The sequence below is a fragment of the Necator americanus genome, chromosome I (assembly GCF_031761385.1).
Source record: "Necator americanus strain Aroian chromosome I, whole genome shotgun sequence".
In the NCBI taxonomy this organism is placed as follows: domain Eukaryota; kingdom Metazoa; phylum Nematoda; class Chromadorea; order Rhabditida; family Ancylostomatidae; genus Necator; species Necator americanus.
This window is the reverse complement of record NC_087371.1, coordinates 23447827-23470295: the sequence shown is the minus strand read 5'-3', so window position 1 is coordinate 23470295 and position 22469 is coordinate 23447827. Positions and strand designations below refer to the sequence as shown.

General features: G+C 39.5%; 3 protein-coding genes across 5 annotated transcripts; all 3 read right to left on the bottom strand.

Annotated features, from left to right (window-relative positions):
• Positions 1-150: 150 nt before the first annotated feature.
• RB195_006616 (uncharacterized protein) lies at positions 151-14281 on the bottom strand (the record flags this gene model as incomplete). 2 transcript variants are annotated; one of them, XM_064179802.1, is made up of 12 exons in its annotated part: positions 151-182; positions 241-388; positions 1836-1979; positions 2043-2138; positions 2223-2289; positions 2367-2529; positions 2624-2794; positions 2854-3013; positions 5745-5831; positions 6050-6146; positions 8295-8581; positions 14231-14281. In XM_064179802.1, the coding sequence occupies 12 exons, from the start codon at positions 14279-14281 to the stop codon at positions 151-153; spliced, it is 1503 nt and encodes a 500-aa protein (XP_064036730.1). The 2 variants fall into 2 exon arrangements, with proteins under 2 accessions (XP_064036730.1, XP_064036731.1); XM_064179801.1 differs by lacking the exons at positions 8295-8581; positions 14231-14281 and adding an exon at positions 11176-11241 and having other exon boundaries at positions 6050-6202.
• A 6227-nt stretch (positions 14282-20508) lies between these two features.
• Positions 20509-21054, bottom strand: RB195_006615 (uncharacterized protein; the record flags this gene model as incomplete). The annotated part of the gene is made up of 1 exon (XM_064179800.1): positions 20509-21054. One exon carries the CDS (start codon positions 21052-21054, stop codon positions 20509-20511), a length of 546 nt encoding a protein of 181 aa, XP_064036729.1.
• Positions 21055-21203: 149 nt separating this feature from the next.
• On the bottom strand, positions 21204-22449 carry RB195_006614 (uncharacterized protein; the record flags this gene model as incomplete). Of its 2 annotated transcripts, XM_064179799.1 has the most annotated exons (4): positions 21204-21529; positions 21691-21815; positions 21880-22051; positions 22146-22449. In XM_064179799.1, the coding sequence occupies 4 exons, from the start codon at positions 22447-22449 to the stop codon at positions 21204-21206; spliced, it is 927 nt and encodes a 308-aa protein (XP_064036727.1). The 2 variants fall into 2 exon arrangements, with proteins under 2 accessions (XP_064036727.1, XP_064036728.1); XM_064179798.1 differs by lacking the exons at positions 21691-21815; positions 21880-22051 and having other exon boundaries at positions 22146-22362.
• Positions 22450-22469: the final 20 nt, after the last annotated feature.

Here is a 22469-nt window from a genome sequence, read left to right as displayed (position 1 = left end):
AGCGCGACACTGGGACTGCTCTATATCTATACCTTGACTAATGTACACGTGAAGACAAAGAACTACATGAAAGGGGCGGCCGGTGGCAGATCACATCACTTGTATTCTGGCGTAAAGAGCATAGACCGATAATTCCAAACAGAGATTTCATCAGTCTTCCTTCCCCAAACGTCGCAACCTTACTGAAAGACAAAAAAATGAAAATGACAGTACATAAAGAAGACACGCTCGTGCACCTACCTCGTTCATAGTTCTTTTCTAATGCTTCTGAAACTCGATGACGAGCTTCCATTGACTGGAAGGCGACACCCACTCGGAGGAGCGACTGATTTTCTTCAACTGACAGCATCATATCCATTTCGATCTGGTTTCCCAATACTGCTTGGCGCTGTAGTTAAACATCTTAGCACATGAAAAGGAATGAAAAAAGAAAAAGGGAAAAATTTGAACTGAATTAATTCGGCATGATTTTCACTAACTTTGCACGAAAATGCGTGCAAGCTGTGGTGATAATCGAAAACGTATACAGCATTCCGCTGAAACTGCATAAAGAAAACCCCACAAAAATAAAGCCTTCGTAAACGCTTATTTTCAGTGAAAATGATACTTAAACTGGAGGAGAAAGCTAGAGTAGATATGTCTTAGTATTATTTACACTAATTTATAAGCAATAAAAGTAGCATTACAAAAGTATTAACTACAAGTGCCCAAATAATGATATAACAATATAAGTTCTTGAAGCCACGATTTTCTGCATTACTGGACTCTTAGTTGTTAGGTTCTTACACGTAAAGCATAAAAAACCCATGACACAGGCATTATATCTCTTTTTTTCGTCCAGAGAAAAGGAGATTTCTCGAATATGCCTGATACAGAATGATCTATTCTAGTTAAACATCATCTAAACCATCTACTTCAAAGAGGATATCAGAAAATCATCTTGTGGTAGCGGAGGAGAAGATGGGCAGTAAACATCAAAGTTAACCTATGAATGAGGCAGTCTGAATAAGGAGGGTTTGGCTCTCCAACACATGTTAATGACAAAGTGCTGTTGTACCAAAGTGAAGGAATCCAGGACTTTAATTCAAGGAAGTGAGTGAGCGGGTTGGAGCGACTTTCACTGCACCATTCATGACGAGAAAATCCATCATTTTCCGTCCGACCGCAGTGAAACATTAGTTTCGCTGATGAAGGAGCGACAATTGCTCAAAATTATGTGCTGGAGCGTGATATATAGAATCGGTCGGGCAAAATAACGGCAACTGTAGCGTGGAAGTGCTTTTCCGAGCATTTCAAGTAAACAACTCCACTAAATTACAAAAGGGTTTAATATTTATGCACGATTAGTTTCACTATCTAGCAAAATACCTCACACTTACCCGAAACGGATGAATTTGAAGCAAACATCGAAACAAATGCACCCTCATAAGGGACACTAAAAAGTTATTAGTGGGGCTATTTCTCATGCTTGAGATACTTCAAAGGCAGAAGTGAAGCTGTGATAAGAAATGAAAGATGTGCAGGAAGAAGTAGATAATTAAAATCGAGTAAGCTCGGCAGAAAAGTATTCTGATCATAGTCGTATGATCACCACCAATAATAAATATGTACTATTTACCAATACAATTAATTATAATTACTATCATAAAAATAGTAGCAACACGGAGTGAGTAACGAAGACCAAGAAAACGTTGTCCGAAGAATATGGAAGCAACGTATGTTTTTTCTTAACAGAGTGCAGCTCGGAAGAAATAAACACGCTCCGCGATAATGCAATATTTGTAGTTGGCTCTAAACCTCATAATTCAAGGAAGAGGAAAGGTGCGCCATCGTACCTGATTTTCCGCACGAAATTCTGTGAGACATTGAGTAACGAGGGTCGCTCGAAGAAGTTTCGCTAGTAACTCAGGGGTAATGAAGTTCGATTCAATGTTCAAAATCTTCAGGGATGGTGACGTCTCAAGAAGTTCGAGCAGTCCCTAAAAATAATTATGAATAGATTTGCGAGATGGTTTAAGATATATTTCGTAAGAATGAAATACCCGAGCTTCACTGTCCGATATCGCAGTGTTTGCCATACTCAGCTTAGTGATGTGCTTACTAGCACAAGCGGCAGTAATAAGTTTCCTGATTCTTTCCTTAAAAATTCTGATAATGAACTTGCACACATGAACTGCTAAGAGAAGGATTAGTTTGAAAAATAGAACGGCAGAAAAACAAACCTTCGAAACCCGCTTCATATTGTTAATATTTACTTCCTTCATATCCTCATCATTCTCCTCCAGCCGCCTAAATGAAATGGATCAAAACCAAAAGAAATAAAAGAGCAAATAGGATGCTAGGAAAGAGGAAGAACAAAAACACACGTAATGCAATCGTCCACATCTGTTTCGTTGTCTGGTTCATCTGGGGTTTCCTTCGGTTCATATCCTCGAATAACACCCGCAAACGTCGTACCCGTGGAATCGTCTTGTTGCTTTCCTTTGAGTGCGTTATAGTACTGTGGCTGGTTCAAAATGTTGTGCATTCCTGCAAATTCCTTGTTGCAAAATGTGGGGTCGCACTAATGACTCCTCCGATAAAGTTCCTAGATACTCGACAAGGATTATTGCTAAATACCTACCAAGTATTCCTGCTAGATCTACAAGATCTCTTTCGGGAGCATGATCAAGGGCCGCCTCAAATTCTTCCTCTTCGTCGTCTAAGTCAAGCTCAATTGGCATCTCCATTGCAGCGATTCCCGAAATAGCATCATCGCCACCTTCTTGACCACTATCTCCCTCCCAGACCTTGCCTAAAGTTCAATGTCCATAAATGAACATTCTCAGAACCACAGCAGGAGTAGAAAACAACCTCGCTTAATTCCAGGAGAAAAGGGGACAACATCTTCCCAATCCTTTTCGTTTTTCGCCTGTTCCTCAAGAAATTTCAGCAAATGATCTCTCTTGAATGGGCCAGTGGGAGTTTTATTGGTTTGGTCACGACAGCGCTGCGATGGCGGTAGCATGGAATTCTGAAGAATAAATAGAGAATTAGCAGAGGAGACTTCACAAACATTATCAACATTGAACTCAGAAAATCCACATATATAACTTATAATTCCTTCCTTTAAATATATCCACGCAAATTTCCCCTTTTAGAAGTTATTTTTTTCAATGTAACGGAATAAATCGCCGTTCCAACAAAAGGTTATCAAAAATTGAGAGAGATTTAAAGACCCCAAGCTAGACTTGCATCAATCTAACAAATATCCAACGAAAAAATGTACGTACATCCGCGCCAATACCTGTGCACTTGACTCTCGCTGAATATGTCTCGAAGCCCAGGAATTCCAAACAAGTTTTTGAGATTGCGGTGGGAGTTTTTTTAGAGGCTGCGTTTGGTTAATTTGGCTGTACAGCAATATTTAATTCAATGCAAAGAGAATGATGCAAAGAGACTGAGTCATAAATGATGGGAAAAGTGTATTTGAATGGGGGCACTCAGTGGCGGTCTTACTTCCAACTTACCTTTTCTTTTAGTAACTTTAGTTTACATGTCATAGATCCTCTGAGATTAATGCTTAGGCCTTAGGGCCCCGATTGATTTGATTACTTACTTCGAGAAATAACTGAGTGACCACTGAGTGCCTTCCCCAAATTACATTTTACCCATAAATGATTTAGCATTTGTTGGAGTGAATATCGATTTAAAAATGTAAAGGGTGTTATTTTGATCAGATCACACAACATGAATATAACCTACTCCATAAATGAATATGCAAGGCGCGCTCAGAAATTTCGACTTGGCTATGCATGACTTCATCTTTCTTCTCTTTTTTTCTGTTAAAAGTTACTGACAGACAACGGAACGGAGAAAACATGGATCTCCCAGCAGTATACTGTAATATGGAGCACATTCGATATCCAATAAGAAAGGAGGACTTTTTAAAATCAAGTCCAAATGACTGGGATACACTTTTGTCTACTCCCATACTGTATCCATATCTTGGCACTTTGCATGTGCACTTGGTTAGACCAAATTGTACAATCGTTTTAGGTTTTTCGCAACTGAACCTTCATGCTAACTGCGATTATTGAGAACAACCACTTCTATTTCTACTGCTTGTGGATTACGTGCATAACACTTGCAGAATTCGGCGTATGTAATTAATCCCTAATAACGCAAAATATATGACCTTAATTTCGAATAAGGCATAATTTAAGAAGGCAATCGGATTCTTTTTTCCGAGATAGTCCTAAATCCAATGGTTTTCCTTATGAAAAATGACGAATGGATTTTAAAGAATAAGTCCAGTCAGGTAGATAAAGAGGTAAATTCGATAAGAGACGCGAAAAATAAGTAAACGTTTGTAAGAGGGTATCAATGTTAGTTTCAGCGCTTGACTTTTTACATTCTTACAATGTGAACCTAAACGTTTCGGGAACCTGTAGAAACGAAACTTGTGCACTTCTCACACGCACAAAATCCGATGTTCAAATGTTCTTTCCGAATGTTTGCCCAGCGATGCATTTCCAGCTCAGCCAACGCATGAGACCATTTGTGTCTAGCGCACTGTTTACATTTCTGAATCCATCGCACATAGCAAACTTTTCCGATCGTCATCGATCGCAGTGTTCGATTCTATCCTGCATGCATTGCCTACTGGACTAAACTATAACAAACGGCAGCTCTTTGAAAGAAGTAAAAAATTAACAAACTGCTTGTCATTTGGTAGATATTTAAATATAAAATAATGGGTGTCAGTTGTTGCTGAGAATACCTTCTTTGTTTCTTTTTTTTCAAATATCATTTCTATCAAGTTCTAGAAATTAAACTTGTTACAGCAGCAGAAGAAGAATAAATTCAGGCGCAATTAGGAAACACATAGAAGAGATGTGGAAACGATGAGAAAAACAAGAAACCTCATGTGGGCAATGGGTTTAGTGATGTCGTTCTCTTCCGCTCTCCGATTTTCTTCAAAAAATATTCAACAATTCATATATGACTACAAGGCAACTCAAGCGATCCTTTGGAACAGTGTTTACTGGACTTTCAAAGGGATTGATTGTTCATATGAAGGAAAAAAAGCAGTCTCTTTCATTTAAAAAAAGGACTGAATGATTTAATAAGTTCAGCCGAAAACGAAACCATGTCGCCATTTTTTAAAGCTTGGACGCTTCACAGCGTTTTAGCGGAATCTGGAGTACGTGAGTACTTTTCTAGACACATGTGCGTAAATTTCCAACTCTTTTTCATGTTTTGGAAGCGGATAATGAAATGTTTGTATCAAATAAAACTTCCCGATTCTGAAAGGTGCAAACTTTATATTTTTTAAATTAGAGGTTACCACTGCGATTGAATCTTCTCTTGAACGAACACAGAATTTTACAGCAATTCTTACAACATGTTCGAAAGGGTTGTTATGGAGATATTGCTACTCTAAGAGGATTTTTATAAGCGCTAACATAAACGAACATTTGCGATTTATCTAAAAGAACTAAAATCTTTAAATTCAAATCATTCACGAATTGTGATGGAACAAGGGTAAGAAATTAGAACAAATTCCTCCGTAGTTGCCGCTGAGGAACTCAGTAGCTCGAAAATACGTGGCGAAAGAAAGAGCAGATAAATAAGTACTTTCACAAATATAAGCTAAAAAAATAGACTAGAAAACAGAAAGAATTGGAACAGTAAACTATAACAACGGAAATACTTCAACAAAATGGAAAAAGTTAGATTCCCAACTTAGGAGTGAAACTTACGTCAGGATCGAAATCATTGTTGAGGTCTTCAAGCTCGTCTATGCTCAAATTTGAAAGCAAACCGTCAATATCATGGTCATCAAGATCCTGAAAAAGAAAACAGCAGTGATGAGGAATTCGTTAACAACTTCACAATGGTGATGAGTAGGACGAAGGGCTAGCACTCACCTTCATCAGGTTTACGCTAAAAGAAGGCCACCCACAAGTTTTAAAGAATAGAACAACAGCCAAGTGGTGGAGCCAAGACGCCCGCTCAGTAGTGAGCGGGCGTCAGATGCAACGTTTGCTTCAAAAAGCTCGCTCACCTTCAAACCTTTGCCATTTAGCTTCGCCTGAGAAATTGGCGGATGCCTCCCAGATTTCGGGAACGGCGCGCTGAATGTCTTCTCCTCCGAGTAGTAGCTGAACAGCATTTTAACTAAGCCATATTCAATATAACGACACTTCACTTCAGTATTCTGAATGACAAACCAAAGAGTATTTTGCTACAGCTACTCCCCCGTTTACAGCATACTTTAACCTAAGAAGGCTTTCAACGACTATACCATGAAGCAACGACGCCCAGGTATGATGGACTAAAGCAATGCCTCATTGATGTCATAGTTATGTTATAAAGAAAGAAATGAGGGCACATATCCAAATATTCACACATAGCCTCGGTATGTTTCTTCATCTTTCAAATAAAAAAATCAATTAGTAAAAAGAAATTAATTAGAAATTAAGAAGCCACTGAAGAGAATTGCTAAAATGACTAAGTATACAACAACAGGGTTCATTAACTAATAATCTGAATGCGAAAATTATTCAATTGAGCTTATAGAGGAGTATTCACTATCGCTGAACCTCCCAGGCGCACAGAACGTACTTGAACGTGAACGTACAATGAGGTCGATTAATTAAATATTCACCTGACCATAAGGTAGAACAGATAGTATATATCAAAGCGAAAAGGGATCATGCACTTCATGAAATCATCTTCAACTTCTTCAGACAAAAAATTGATAGAGAATCCAATGAAAACAAAAAGAAAGGAACGAAATAGAAGAAAATCTAAATGAATGGTGTATAATGTAGGCAGAAAAACAAAAAAATAAGGGGCTTCAAAATTTCCGAACGTTATTCTTCCTTTCTTTTCAATGACAATGATATACAATTCGGTTAATTACAACTGAAGAATGACTTCCGATATCCGCTGCGGATTTGCGGATATCCATCAACATAATTCTTGACAAAAAAAGAATGGTCCGTCCTCAGCCAAGAAAATTATAATTCCAGGAATGCGAAGAAGTCAAGATATTTTTTGTGCGCAGAAGAAAAGTAGGTAAGTAGAAAGTGGAGCAAGTCCGCCTCATCTGTTCACTGAGAATGTCACGGAACGATACAAATAGCGTACAGTATGGATGGATGGATCCTCAACACTAGCAATAATATAAACGTTATAGAACGACAAAATAATATTTCAGAAGAATTTGAAAAATAAGCCTCTAAGCACAACAAAGGAAGAAGTATAAAAAAGCACACAAAATGGAGAGAGAAAACCTAATAAGTAGATTTCTTACAAATGAGCACGCATAGAATCTGTTTGTGCCTGCGCAGGAAACATCGATATACTTGCTGAAGAGATTAATATTAGAAAAAAAGCAGCGCAACAATGAACTAGCATCTCTTGTTACAACGAAATCTATTGACTCCTATTTCCTATATCTGTAAAAAAAATGAAGAGAACATGAGGAAAAAGAAGATTAACGGGGGTTTTTATGCTACCACCAAGAATTCAGAAACCATAGCTAGCTTTAACCGATTTACATGGAACGTTAGTATCGGTTTCCTTTATTTAAAGATCCTTTCCCAAAGGATTTCAATTAGAACTGAGAAAGAATTGAGACAAGAGAGAATTCATTGACTGCTACCGTCGAAAGTTGTTTTAAAAAATTAATCCAGTAAAAGAAGGAAGAAATCACTAAGTATTTCACGATATGACTGCCAGTTTGCAAATTTCCGCTTGAATGAAACTGATACGACGTCTGATCTTGGTTAAGAAGTCGCTCGCAAGCAAAAATTATAAAGAATTATACAGTGGGGCAACCCTCCCGTATTCCAAAGAACTACGAGGGCAACTGTGAACATTTACAAAGGACTTTAAGCCGAAATGTGCTCATGAAGTGCATGAATCAAGGAGATCAAACAATTACAGAAGCATCCGTATTTTCCTTTCTATGGTAGTCACTACGGCGCTCTGCGCATCGCCGTCGTTCACGAGATCAATCGATAAGCACGTGTATGCGGGGAACAGTCGTTCTACGCGCACTTATGGCAATAAAAACAGCTTCAGCACATCGTCAGAGGAATTGGGAACAGCCTCACTGAAACATACCCATGATAGATCCGGGAGCGTGGGAATCTGGGCTCGGATAGCTCCGACATAACCGCAGGCTACGTAGGGAGAGTATGCGCAGGTCGACGAGGGTCGTCGGCGAGGGTCGCGCCACCCTCCCCACTGTGCAAACATTCCCCGATTCGACACAACAACGACTTACTGCTCGAACTCACTCGGATTTGTTCATCTGCGCGGCGAGACGACGACTGCTCGAACGGACCACCACCTCTGTCACTCGACCTCCGCTGTCCTGCCGCCGCCGTCGATCGATAACGGCACCAAATGTTCTTCGGCTGAGTGTCGCACGTTCGGCACACGGCTCGATACGCAGTGAAATGGCAACGATGACGTACGGCGGCGGCTGGCTCCCATAGTACTCAACTCGGGCATTATTCGAGCGCAGATCTTCGGTGCACGCTGGTGACGGCGCATCCAGAAGGGCGCATGGGGGCAGCACTAGCTGTCAACACTCTGCAAACACCTCCACTTCATGATGGCGCCCAGACCGCTTTTCTTGCCGCGCAGCAAAGCAGAGCGCGGTTGGGCCTCGAGGTGGCTTCGGGCAGAGGTGTGGGGAGCGCGGACCACTCGAAACCACACGATGGTGCGGTGACCTCCGTGGTGATTGCGCGTTACGGGTCATGCGGAACGTCGCGCACTGATAGCTGGCGGTGCGGTGGAGCGGTCGTTCGACGAGATCATCAAAATTGTTCCCACCAAACTGTACAACACTGATTGATCAGACAGCGAAGTGTAGGAAAGGTACCTAATTTACAGAACTTGCTGGCCAAAAACCGGAGCCAATGTGACTTGTCGGATCTGCTCATTGCAGTTCCGAAGAAAAATGTCTGGAAACAGTTGTTTCCTACTTTTTTTTTCGTTGCTCTAGTCTTCTACCCCATCGTTTTCGCTCAGTGGTGGTTCTACAATCTAACTAACAAAGTGCTGAATAAAGACACTGGTCAAGAATTATGTAAGTACTTTGGGACCCTAACAAACGGTAAGCTGACTATGCATGATCTCAGCTGGTTCGGACGAAAACTATGTGGATTGTTTTTCCTTCGAACTCACCTCATAAATCTCAGCAAATAGCGTTAACGTAAGTACAGACTAAGAATACTACAGTTTGCTGCACGCTTGAGGGTGCTGGGAACATAACGACTGATGGGCTGTGCCTCTGTTCGCTTTTTAGTCACGCAGAAAATGAATCCTTACACTGTCGTGTCCGTTTGTCTGCCCCTCTGCAACGGACACGTACAGAAGTGTAAAACTAATTTGCAAGATGCAACATTGCAGAACGCAAGGTTTTCGCATGTGCGAACGCAAGAATGGCTACGATGTTGCGCGAGTGATTGTTTCATACTTATGGATTTATTTCGTGGATTTACGACAGCCGCTGCACACAGTAGAGATTTATGAAACGATACAGCAGGGAATTTCTTTGCTTGCATTTAGCTCAAGGAAGAGGGTAGAAATACAGTCTGCGTCAAATATGTTGGACCGGCAGGACGCGACGCGTCCGCCGCACAACACACATTTTCTGCTTGAAACACACACTCCCTCTCTTCCGCTTTACTTCCTCCTTCTTTTCGATTCGGAAGCGTGTCGCGCTCACCCGCTTGAACGCATTCGACGCTGACTATAAAGGTCAGCGTTTGTGTTCAAGAAGAACAGGTGTATTATAAAGTGTGGGGACAATGTTGATTGCCGCATCATCAGCTCAATAAGTTATTTGCACCATCATCAAGAAATTTCTCCTTCTGGACAATTGGGGTATGGCTTGGTAGGTTCCATTAGAAGATCCATGAAAGTGTTACTAATCATGAAACTATGAAGTTTACGAATTTTCCTATATTTTGCTTAGAATGTGGAGTTGAACGCCTTTTCTTTAGAATTAAGATATTAATCAAAGATCAAGCTCTAATTTGAATTAATTCTTAACGAAAAAAATTGCGAACTGACTAACAAACTGGAAAATTTCATTTTGTTCTCTTAGATTGTTCGTCCTTTTCCATAAAAAAAGTAGAAAAACACTCAATCTGGATCTGCTGGAAAAAAGTGGTCTTTCCGCCAATCGAGTTTTTTTTCTCGAAAAAATTCCGAAGTCCGGAAACGAAGAATGATTTTTCGAGTGGTTGTGTTGGTTGGTTGAGTGTTGAATCCTTTTTTTTAAACAACAATTTGAAGTGCACTAATTAAATGACGCTGCACATTGTCGCAACTGGATCACGATTAAACACGAGGTGGTTTTTGCCGAATTTAACTACTATCCTTTCCGGAAAAGCGTCGAGCTTCGGTTCTACAGCATTTGACCCTGAAGCTGCTAGCGTATAATGAAAAAATAGTGGGAATTTCATCTCATTAATCTCGTGAATCTCACATGCGTACAATACCCAGCAAGTGATGTTACTCTAAGAGAATTTACGCGCCTCTCAGTTGGAAAAAAATAGTTCCTACAAATTCCCGCATTTTCTCGATGCTCATCAAATATTTGATGGACATCTTGTGATACTGGGATTAATTTCGTCTAACTGTGGAATATAACAGAAGAATTGCTTCGTTGCCGCTGGAGCCAACAACTTTACCTTTTTTACCGTTTTTTTTTACCTTCACATCGGTAGAAGAGGAAACGGTTTACAAAACAAATAACACGCATGAATAAGGTGCAGACTTCTGAGCTTCACATGGATACTTTTGGCTGGTGGAGACGCAAAAAAGAAGAAATGAAGAAAATACACATACGGGATGGGAAGAGAAATAAGAGAACACGGTCGATCTGATTTTTTTTTCTGTTTTACATGTCAGTTTCAGTTGTTTAGCTGTTTTAGTGTTATTTTTTTTTATTCTTTTGAAGTTTTACTAACCATTGGTGATTTATCAGTAAAAAAACACAGGCTAGTAAGAGGTTATGTTCCTTTTCATTATTCCTTCATGCGCGTATTTCTGGTTTCTTGAATTCTCATCTTGTTATGTAGAAGAGCGAAGGAGAAAGTAAGCACTACAACGACTGTGCCTTTTCTCGGAGTATCTTAGCATAGTGGGCTGGACGAAGACCTTGAGGATAACATTCAAAAAGTGCTGCGCTCTTTCACCGAGAAGCACAAGTAGTGGACAGAGCATCGCTGTAAACCTGTCACCCTAGGAACTGGTACCAATCGTCACGAATTCTTTGTTTTGTCCGCAACTTTACTTTAAATTCTCTCTTCAAACATTCTTTTTGCTGTGTCCTTTGAGATGTCGGAGAACGGACCCGTGTTGGTAAAAGTGATGACGACAGGTTTACAGCAGTAGTGACCGAAGTAGGGAATTCGCATCGCATCGCTTCAAACACACCTAGCTTAACTAGCTCGAATTTCAGAAAAAAATGCAGGTTTCAGCCTCCTTCCCCCTTTAATTATCCCACTCAAATGACACTTTCTTTTCATCTAATCGTTTATTGACACGTGATAGGATTGACTGTTGTAAAACTCAAATGAATGAGTATAAAATGAGATTTCCCCGAAGTCACAATTAGTACCGAGGCAATTCTGTAGCCTTATTCGACGATAAGGCGACTTTAACCGCAATATCACAGGATGTCTTCTTAGAACGGAATGGGCATCAACAGAATGAAAAAATTTGGATTATTTTTTAAAAATGGGAAGTGCGTGAGGCGAACGTGTACGGGACCACCTTGCGGATACTCGAATGGATATCGTAACCGAGTGTTTACAATAGCGACATTGTTTTGTGAGATTGTGTAAATATATCAGACGAGATGGATGTACCTTAACGATGATGGGTTTCTAAAATTAAACGTGAAGGGATTTTTCACTTATACAAACTATGAACGTCAAGCATTCCCGTTGTATGTTGCTCTATTTCCTGTTTATCTGTTTATTTCCTATTTCCTATTTATTTTCACTGCCACTATCATATATCTTTTCTGTTTATTTTGTAGATTTTATTCTTTCACCGGTTTTTTTTTCGTGGAAATACGATAGTGGTCACATATGAAAAAGATGTTTAAGACCTATAGCTTACCGTAGTGAGCCGTAAAGGAATTAATTTCTCCAAAATATGCAAAAAAAACCGTTATTTGTCATTAGAGTAAGTTTTTTCAATTTTGCTTAGACTCAACTCCACGCTGATTTCTTAGGCGAAAGATAATGGCAGTCTGGTCAAGCTTGAAGGGATCATTCTCGTCTTCTTTTTCTTTCTCCTCCCCTCTCTCTTTTTTTACGTCTCATTTTTTTTTCTGCGACAGATGAATTCTTTTCATTCCTCTTCTCGTAGTTTAAGCGAGCTCAGCATTTGTGTAACTAGACACAAATACGTGCAGTACGTGCATATTGAGAGCTATTTAGAGAGTTGCGTTTGCGTCCGATACATCTACATGTTATACATTCGATACAATTGCATCCTTAGCAAAGTACTCGAGCGCAATCACATACAACTACTGATTACTGCTAATGCTGAGACTAGTAAAATCTGTGTGTATGAGTTTAAGAGGACCTAAATAGTTCTTTTTTTAAATCCAGAACTTGTAATGTGAAAATGTACGTCAAGCTACGAATCTAACGAAACTTTTGGATGTAAGACGTAGAATTCAGGGCAAAGTATCTGGATAACCTATTCGTGCGTATTTCGGAAACTTATCAATAATATCATTAGATCGAAATATTTTTTCTCACCGATGGCTAGTATTGTAGATTTATTTTCCAAAATAGATTTAATTTAACTTTTTTTATTATTCTGGAATCGTTGCCTCATCTTCAGAAAGCTAAAAATGTGTTGTTCGTCCATTTTGTAATAAGAATCTTTCTTGTCCAGTTGGCTGACACAGTGGTAGATTCTCTTGAGTGACTCAGTGTTCGAAAAGACAACAAAAAAAGAAGAAAAAAAAGGAACTTTTTTCATCACGTTCTATTAGCGTTGGATCTGTCTATTCGCAATACGATTTCATTGCGTTCACTTTTCATTCACTCTTTCTTCAGCAGAACATCTCGAAAAGAAATGGGCGTAATGTTTGCTAATACTATTACTATATTACTACCAGGTGCATACCTCTACAGTAACCAGATTTCGTGCATAGCTTTTCATATTAATTTTTATGTGAAGGATGTATGAAGTATTACAAATTGTTATATACTTTTACACTACACCTTTAATAAAAATAATAATACACTATAAAAGTATACGGGACTAAACGATTAGGCACAAACAAATCGCCGCTTAGGCTCCTATGATCTACATAGAGCTGATAGTTCCCGTTTACGTGTGTTACGTTAACTGTTACTGTTTCAAGACAGTTACGAAAAAGAGATTGAGTCTCGAGTGTGGTAGAGAGTATCAGAAGAGTATATGTATGAATATAATGTAGAAGTGTCCAGTAGAACTATCTGTTATCTGTCTGTTGAATCAGAATGAGAAAAATAGAAAAAAAAAAATCAAATAAAAGTATACGGGAATAAACGATTAGGGGCAAATTGTGTGAATTCCTATGCCAATTTCTTATAAGAAACATTATTGAAAGTTTCGCTTCCTGCTTGAGCCTGCACTGCTTCCTTTATGAAACATTGAATGCACTGTGTCCGCCTGCCTCAAATCTTTATTGAGAGTTTAAATAAGGAGAATATCTAGCAAAAAAAAAACGTTCTAAAGAATTTTTATCTGGCAGCATTTTCCATTCTCGAGAAAATCGGGCGAAGAGTTTCTAACGATTGGTCGTCTATGCAGAGCGTTTGCTACCTCACACAACCTCATACGCAGACTTCTCTGCCTTATTTTCTTCTATCAGTCTCGCGACACAACCTTTAGAAAGGATTTTTCTTTTTCGCTTGTTAAGAAAATTAGCACGAGCCTGTGCAAATGACAATTTATCACTATGAAGTCAGTTCGTAGGAGTGTTTCCTGCTTTTGACGCTCACACTTTGATTTCTGGAACGGTTAGTCATTTGTCATTATCTTCATTAACATGAAAATTCTCCATTGTTGTAAAGTCATTAGTACTTATATCGTTGCTGCAAAGTTGAGGAGTGGTTCTTTAACGATTTTTCCTCATCGGACTCTGCAGCCGGAGGGAGATAAGCGAGCAACTCTGACATTAATTCTTTTAATTGCCATTTACCTTGTTATCAGCACAATGCTGACGTGTTGCTGTAACATAAAATAATCGCATCCTAGAAATAATGCGATTTTTTTTCAGCTCCATAGATTAGAAACCAAATTTTGGAAGAAGAGAATTGACCGTCTAGCAAAAAGAGGGACGGACTGTAGTAAATAAATGAGAGTATGTTTTAAAATAATTTTTTTTGTCTATCTTTGTCCCGAGGAGTACATAGAGGGGGCGTAAATTATGTATTGCAATTAGGTATTTATATGATGACCGAGTGCAATAATTACAATGAGAGTATGCAGAAAAAAAGAATTTTAAAAAAACATAATTTAATTTCGAAGCAAAATTTCGTGACATTACCGAACATATGCGTAAGCAGGCATCAAAGTGGAATACTGCACTCTACGACTTTTAAAATCTAACCATAATTTCACATTTTTTCTCTTTCCTCTCAAGAAGAAATGGAAGAAAAATATCAGAGCTGACTGCTAACAATAATTTCTGAGCATCTATAGAACATTTTTCCTGACTCCCTTATTTCAGAGATATAGGAAATAGTATTGCACAAAAGCAATACTATTTTCACGTTCTTCATTTTTTTTCATTTTTTTTTGCAATGCTATTTTTCATGTAGTAGAGTAATGAATAGAATCCACGGAAAACTCTTCTTAAGACTGGCCAAACTGTTGATAATGGGCTCTTTATTTTCGAACTAAAGACGACATGTAAAATTTTGCAAATGTTCAGAAATGAATGTAAGCAGTCATAGTAAATTTCTCCTCCCTGCGAGTAAATTGAGTCTTTCATTGTCCAATAATAAATAAATTGAGTGTCCAAGGATATGGGTTTTCTACCAAGAAATCCTCACTGCGACTGCATTACGTATTCCCACTCAACACCGTTGTGCATACTTCAATCAACTGATGACTGTCATTGTGGTTCGGGGAGATCTACGGGGTAACATGGAGGTATGCAAGACTTCTTGTGAACAGAGGGACATTTTCTCGAGTAGACAGATACACATTCAAAACCTGCGTCATTCCATGTTTAAGGTTTCAAATTTCACGACGAAACAATTTGAAATCAGGTGCTCTTTTGTTTACAAACAACACGGATTCGATGGAGTTTGATCAGCATTGTTTCTTATCGTGAAGCTAATATTAAATACATCATAGAACCTTTCATGACGTAGGCTCTAACTGGAACAGTGTTTATCCAAACAGGATCCTCCATGAAAGTTTATGTCTGCGCAGTTTATCCTTCCATTTTTTTCAATGCATTCTTTCACTTTTGCTGAACAATTATAATGCCTATAATTAATATGATTATAATTATAATTAATTAATTATATTATAATGCCATTTTTACTTTTGCCATTACTTGTGTATGCTTTTTTAAATTTTTTTTTGTTCAAATTTCTGTTTATGAACTCTTGAACACTTTTCTCATTTGTGTTCACTCCGCTACAGTCCTACTATATTAGGTTTCGTTTAGAACTCTTTACGGTACACACTTCTTTGATTCTTTCTGTCATCAGTAAATGGTACAAAACTGTATAAAAACAGAAATGTTGTTTGTGATATTTTTGAACTAGGATTCTAAGTGCTTAACATAGTTTTGAATTTTGAAGAACTTGAAGAAATCGTTTCGTGTCCAGAAGTGACTGGATTGCGAAGCGCATACTTCCAGGAATTTCTGGTCACGATTCGTGTTGATTGTTGCGAAGAACTAGTTTTCGAAGATGTCAATGATTTTAGGTGTTCTCACTCCACGAAACATCGGTTGTCACGAGTTAAACAACGATGATGCAGTGAGCTGATGTACAGATACGAGGAGAAAAAACGAAGCAATTCATCAGCGTATTTTTAGCCTGTGTTCTTCTTTTATCCTGAATTCAGCGTGATAAATCCTCTTTCTTGTACTCTTTTTAGTCAACAACTCTTTCAGAGAAGAATTGCATGATTTTTTTTCTTGTACAATTAAGTGTGCTGAGGTCCCTGGAGAAGATCCTGGAACATATCGTTATGTTTGTGTGTTTTCATGTGTGACGTCTCATAAAATAGCTTAAAATTATTGATTCAAAATGTCAGATATGTGTTTCGGCTGTCATAAACAATAAATGAGACGATCAAACGATTTTTGTTGATCCTGGTTCCGTCGCTGCTGTAAACATCCTGGACAACAGCCATAGGATCCAGGAAGTTGAGAACATTCCCAGGGCTAACCAATAAACTGGAGTGAATTTTTTGCAAAGTTGAAATTTAGGTAAATTAAAAATATAAGGTGGAGAAGATGATAAAATATAGATATGGATGCATAACAATTAACCTTAAATCTTATATTTTCTGATTTAAAAAAAGTGGGACGGTTCATTGGGAAAGGTTACACATATACACAGTTCGATATTTATGAATTTGTGAATTTCAATTTATTTGCGATAGTGGATGTTTCGGGAGAGGAATCCCTCTAAAAGTGTTTCTCTGCCAAGATTTGCTGGCTTGAGGAGTGGAATTTAGTTGTTTATCGAATACTAACCACTGATAACTCAAAAGTAAAAATTCCACAGCGGTAGTTTAACGAGGAATGAATTTTTTTGCTTGGAAATTCAGCCACTTTCTGAAAAGGAATAGCTGCGATGAAGTAAGGAACTATTCTACCTTTTTCTGGAACGAACTTTAAGGATCTGTTGACAACGCCATGTCTTAAGATGTCTCTAGACGACAACCTCTGCATGTATTTACACAAGACCGATCATGTGAGTTCGTGAAGAGCAACCATTGATTTCGGGCTGCTTGTCAATGTTGGCTAATCTCTATTGATAGAGTAAAGGAATGCACGATCCTGAACGGAAAGTGAACGGAATTTGAAAAAAGCCACGGAAACATTTGCGAATATACCATTGTTTTACAGTATTATACGTCGAAGATTGTCCTGTACAGACGAGTACGACGAGTTTCTCCACGGGAATTTCTATCTAGATGATTGCAGTTTTAAAATAGGAGGAACATAGGCGTTCAAAATAATTCAAACATTTTGATTTCCTCAAATATATGAAGTTTCAAGGTGCTATCATTCCATCGTTCAGTTGAATTTTCTTTTTGGTTATCGCCGTAAAAAGTTCATGAACAGGGAGATGAATTCTTCAAAAACGATGAGTATAAGCGAAGTTTCGAGAGAAAACTATGGTTAGCGGCAGGTCTACATAGTTATGATGAACTTTTTTAAAACACTTCGTGTTTCTCCACGTTTTCTGGGTTATTTTCTAATTTATAAAAACGTTTTTAAATAATACAGAAATGTAGCCGATCTTTTCAAGCGACAAGTCTTTCAGTAAACCCATTACCTGAGCAGTTCCTTAAATTTAGCACTCCTCCTTTCCTATGAGAATTTCGGGACTACAGGTACGAAAACAATAGGAGCGGGGAGAAACTATGCAAACTTTATGATTTCTGCCACATGACTAAGAAATTTTGCGCACTATCACCATATAAAGTGTAAAAGTTGTCCGTTCGGCCTACACGAGTTTCCAGGGGCTTTCAAGGATCAATTATTTATAGTCGAATGAATGCCTTTACTAAGCTTTTACTAGGACGTTAACAAACGAATTCTAAGTCTATTTTCCGAACAGTCTGCGTAAAAAATCATAAATAAAGTATAAGTGCTTCGTACTGATAGGGGATAGACCTAAAAAACCTAGCGAAAAGTAGAAAAAATCTGTTGTGCTCGTCATAATCGCATTGTAATGTCCGTACGGACTGTCATTAGGGGCGGACAAACAACTCGTTACAAACAGCAACAATAAAAAACCTGCTTCACGTCCATTCTTCAGGTGTGAAGTGTGCTACAACTCCAAACATGATCGTTGTAAGAAAGTGTAACAGTGTAAAGAAAAAATATGCAGATGCTATGACAGTTCAATTCGTAACAATAAAGTACAAACCTTGCTCTTATTTTCGAATCCTTGTTTCGGATAGTTCCAAGGAGTGACCTGTTCTGTTGTTCTGAAAGAAGTGAACCTCATTTCCTAGGGTTAAGTGCGACTGCCCCAATAGTGGCCACTAGTGGTCGATACACATGAACGTGGGATACGGGATGTGGTGCAAATATCACGTCCCTAAGATCCATGTTTATTTGTTTACTTATTTGCCTGGTGAGACATACCAACTAATGATTGCAAAGCAAAACAAGAGTTTAAAAATTACATGGTAACTATATCTGTAAGTTTCCTTTGACTCACAAAAAACGCCGATTTCTTCAGAGAAAAGGTCCGCAATTTCACTCAAGCGTAAGAATGTTTGGGAAAATTTTTCGAAAATCTTTCCAAGAAGATGTGAAAAGTGCTATCAAACACTTAAACTTCCCTACAGTTGCATGTTTTACTAATTTTACTGAATCAAAAAAGTATAATAAATTTGAGCAACATTAAGGATGATGAGAAAAACTTTAAGTCATGTGGATTTAAAATGGCCTTCGACATCCACTGCTGAAGAAAAACTGTAATTATTTCTCAAAAGCATGCAGGTAAGAGCCGGAACACAGTTCTTAGGAATGCAAAGAATACGAAAAAAAATTAGAAAAAAAAAACTAGTGGATTAAGAGGTTGGAAGAGGTTAAAATATACAGTGGGGGAATTCCCTGCCACAGTTGTAAACTACTTCCGTATCTCTAATGATTAATGGAAAGAACCTAGTATCGAAATTTTCTCTGAACGTTTTTTTCAATTAGAGTAGAACCCAGTAACATTCTTTGGTTTGCAGAGATGTACTCTGAAACGAAATCCCGTTGTAAGAGCCGAAATCACATGGTCAGAGGGCGTAGTAAGCCAGTTGTCGGAACAACCTGCGCTGACGTAACTGCGATGCTGCAAGGGGGAATCGTCAAACAGAGAGAGGAGCCAAGTCCACAACTTGTAATGTGCAAATGTTTCTTCAAGTTCTTGGTTGTAAGGGAGTCTCTCCCTCTCCTCAATTTTGGAATTTTATCAAATAATGAGGAAGGGGATTTTGAAGGATAGATGAGGAAATCATGAAAAAATTAAGAATATCATTGAAATTTCTACCTTCGAATTACCTTGGAATGCGTTATACGACAGCTATGATATAAGATTGCAAGAATTTTATAATGAAGAAGTATTGTTTTTTATTTTTTCCTGTTTTCATGTTTTTCATATTTTCCACCATTCTTTTTTTTAAATAATTTATCAGTGTCTGGTTTATAACTATCGTTCCAAAGAGTCAGTTCGATTTACGTTCGAGAAGATTCTTATGGATTCTGGACATCCTTCCTAGGTATCAATTAGAGAGCACTACAGCCGACAGAAGTGTCTTCGAAGTTATTGGTCTCTAATCAAATACTGAGACGAACAGTAAGGATCGTACTGTTAGTTCCACCAAAATAAAATCCTACCAGGGCAACCGTTACGATCAACACTGTATGTCAAAATAGTGACGACTTTGCTACAGCAAACTTATACATATATTCTAGGTATTTTACTTTTTTTTCAAGAAATGGCAGACATCATCCTATGAGCTTCTGACGGAGCTCGTAGGACTTTTGACGGAGAAGTTTTCAGCAAGCATCTAGTAGGTGAGATGTGCCAACTGTAACTTTCGTTTCTCTTGCGGATGGATCGAACACATTTTGAGGATCCCCGGTAAACGGAATGAAACGTTGAAGATACTATGACCGCATCTAAACTCAATCTTTGTGATGGTCGGAGCAACCCAAGTTAAACTATTTCTGTAGATGATTTGGAATGAATGTTAAAAAATTTCCCTGTTCTGTGGATCCGATAACGTTAACGTTGAAAGTTACCTAACATCACAGACATAATGGTCGTTCATTACCTTGCCTTGTGAACTTTTCTTTCAAATTTTTACTTTACTTAAACTTTTAAATGTACTTTTAAACTTTCTTTCAAATTTTCAAATAACCAGTCGCTTAAGTTATCTGCCAAACAGATCAACAGTAGTAGCCTGTCTATGTACACCACGTCGATGAGCGAAGGTCACTGATTATTTTGTTGACTATATTCTTCTTCTTCCTAGCGTTTGTCCCGCGTTGTTGCAGGGTCCGCTTTTCTGCTTCTTGTCTTCCATTTGGTTCTATCCATTGCATCAGCCGTACAGAAACGTGCATCTATCATATCCAACTTCACTAACCAGCGAATCTTTGGCCTCCCACGCGGCCTCACTCCTGAAACGCCGAGCTTCAGTGCGGTTTTGGCAACAGAATTTTCCTCTCGCCGCAAGACGTGACCGAACCATCTCAGTCGGACCTCCTTCACCTTCTCAGTTATCGGGACGACGCCGAAGATGGAGCGCACAGTGTCGTTGGATACTTTCTCTTTTAGCGTTACACCTATATCTATCGTCCACCTTAACATCCGCATCTCCAAAGCAGCACTTGCATCCGTAAAGGGCAACAGGACGCACAACCGTCCTGTAGATCTTCGACGTCAGTAGAACAGGGACTTTCTTGTCGCACAGTACGCCTGTTGCCATTTTCCATTTCATCCATGCCGCATTAACACGTGCTCGACCTTCTTGATCAATGTCGCCTTTGGAAGTCACTTTGGATCCAAAGTACTTGAAACAGTCCACCTTGTTTGATTGGGTGCCATCGACACGAATTGAACCATCCTCTATCCTTGGTCCGCACTCCATGTACTCAGTTTTTGATGTGTTGAGGCGCAATCCATATTTCTGCAGCCGATCCTTCCAAGACTGTACTTGTTTCTGAAGATCACCTCGAGACTCCGACGCGAGCATGACATCATCGGCAAAGAGTAGAGTCCACGGGTGCTGCTTCTGGATTTCCTTCGTTATCGTGTCCATGCACAGTATGAACAGCAGGGGTGAGAGGGATGAACCCTGGTGAACCCCTACTTGTACAGGGAATGGCCTGCTTGTTCTAGCAAAGCAGCTTTCGCCTCAAAGCAGCGCACATATTCTTCTGGCACTCTATGCGACCTCATGGACATCCATTACAGCCCATGTGGGACACGGTCGAAACCTTTCTCGAGATCGAGAAAAGCAAGATGCACACTGTGGTTCTTCTCTCGATGTTTCTCCAGAAGGATACGGACAGCATGGATAGCATCTACAGTGCTGCAGTCCTTCACAAAACCGCACTGGTTGAGTGAAACGCTGACAATTTTCCTCAGACGAGCCTCCAGGACACACTCAAAAACCTTCATCGTATGGCACAACAGTCGTATAGGCCTGTACGAGGTGCAGACAGCAATGTTTCCTTTCCCTTTCCAGACAGGCACGGTCACGGAAGTTTGCCAAACGTCTGGAGTCCGTCCTCCTGCAACGATCTTGTTAAATAGAGTTGCGAGCCACACGGACCCTCGATCTCCTAGCAGCTTCCAGACATCAGCAGATATGTCATCAGGACCGGTTGCTTGTTCGACTTCATTTTTGCGAGGGCAGCACTGACTTCGACGACAGTAATTGGTAGAACAGGACCCTCGACGCTGGGGACAGTTGGGATGGGAGGATGACAGAACTCTTCGTTATACAAGTGGTTGTAGTACTCTCGCCACCTCTCCAGGATCTGACCAGGGCGGCGCAGAACGGCTCCACTCAGCTCCCTTAACGATCTTGATGTGTTTCATATCCAACGTTGAGCGATGTCGCGCTCTGATTAAACGATACACTGCCCGCTCGCCTTCTCTGGTATCAAGCATGTCGTACACAGTCTTGTAGCCGTCCGACTTCGCCTTGCAGACTGCCCTCTTAACCTCCCTCTTCGTAGCTAGGTAAGCAGGTAAGATAAGATCGAGAGAAGAGTAAGATAAGAAAGGTAAGATCTTCAGGCTGACGTGTCCTACACCAGAGCTTATACTTGGACTTCTTCTCACGAATTGCCGCCTGAACTTCCTCGTTCCAAAACCACGTAGCCTTTTGTACTTTGGGCTTACCTAGAGTCGTCTTTCCCAGAGTGTTCTCCGCGGTCAAGCGTATAACGCTGGAAGTAGACGACCACATTTCCTCCACACTACGAGTAGGGTGGGGAAGTGCAGATGGAGCCACGGACGCAAAAAATATCTCCTTTCGATCCTTCAGATTCCACCATTTGATGCGCTGTGTTTCAGTTCTTGGATGTCTCTTCCTTGGACGGGAGATTTTCAAGTCCATAACGAGCAGATGGTGCTGGGCAATGACATGGTCTGTAGAGATGACTTTTGAATCCTGCAGAAGTCGGCGATCTCGTCGGCGTAACATCCAGAAATCTATTTGTGTTT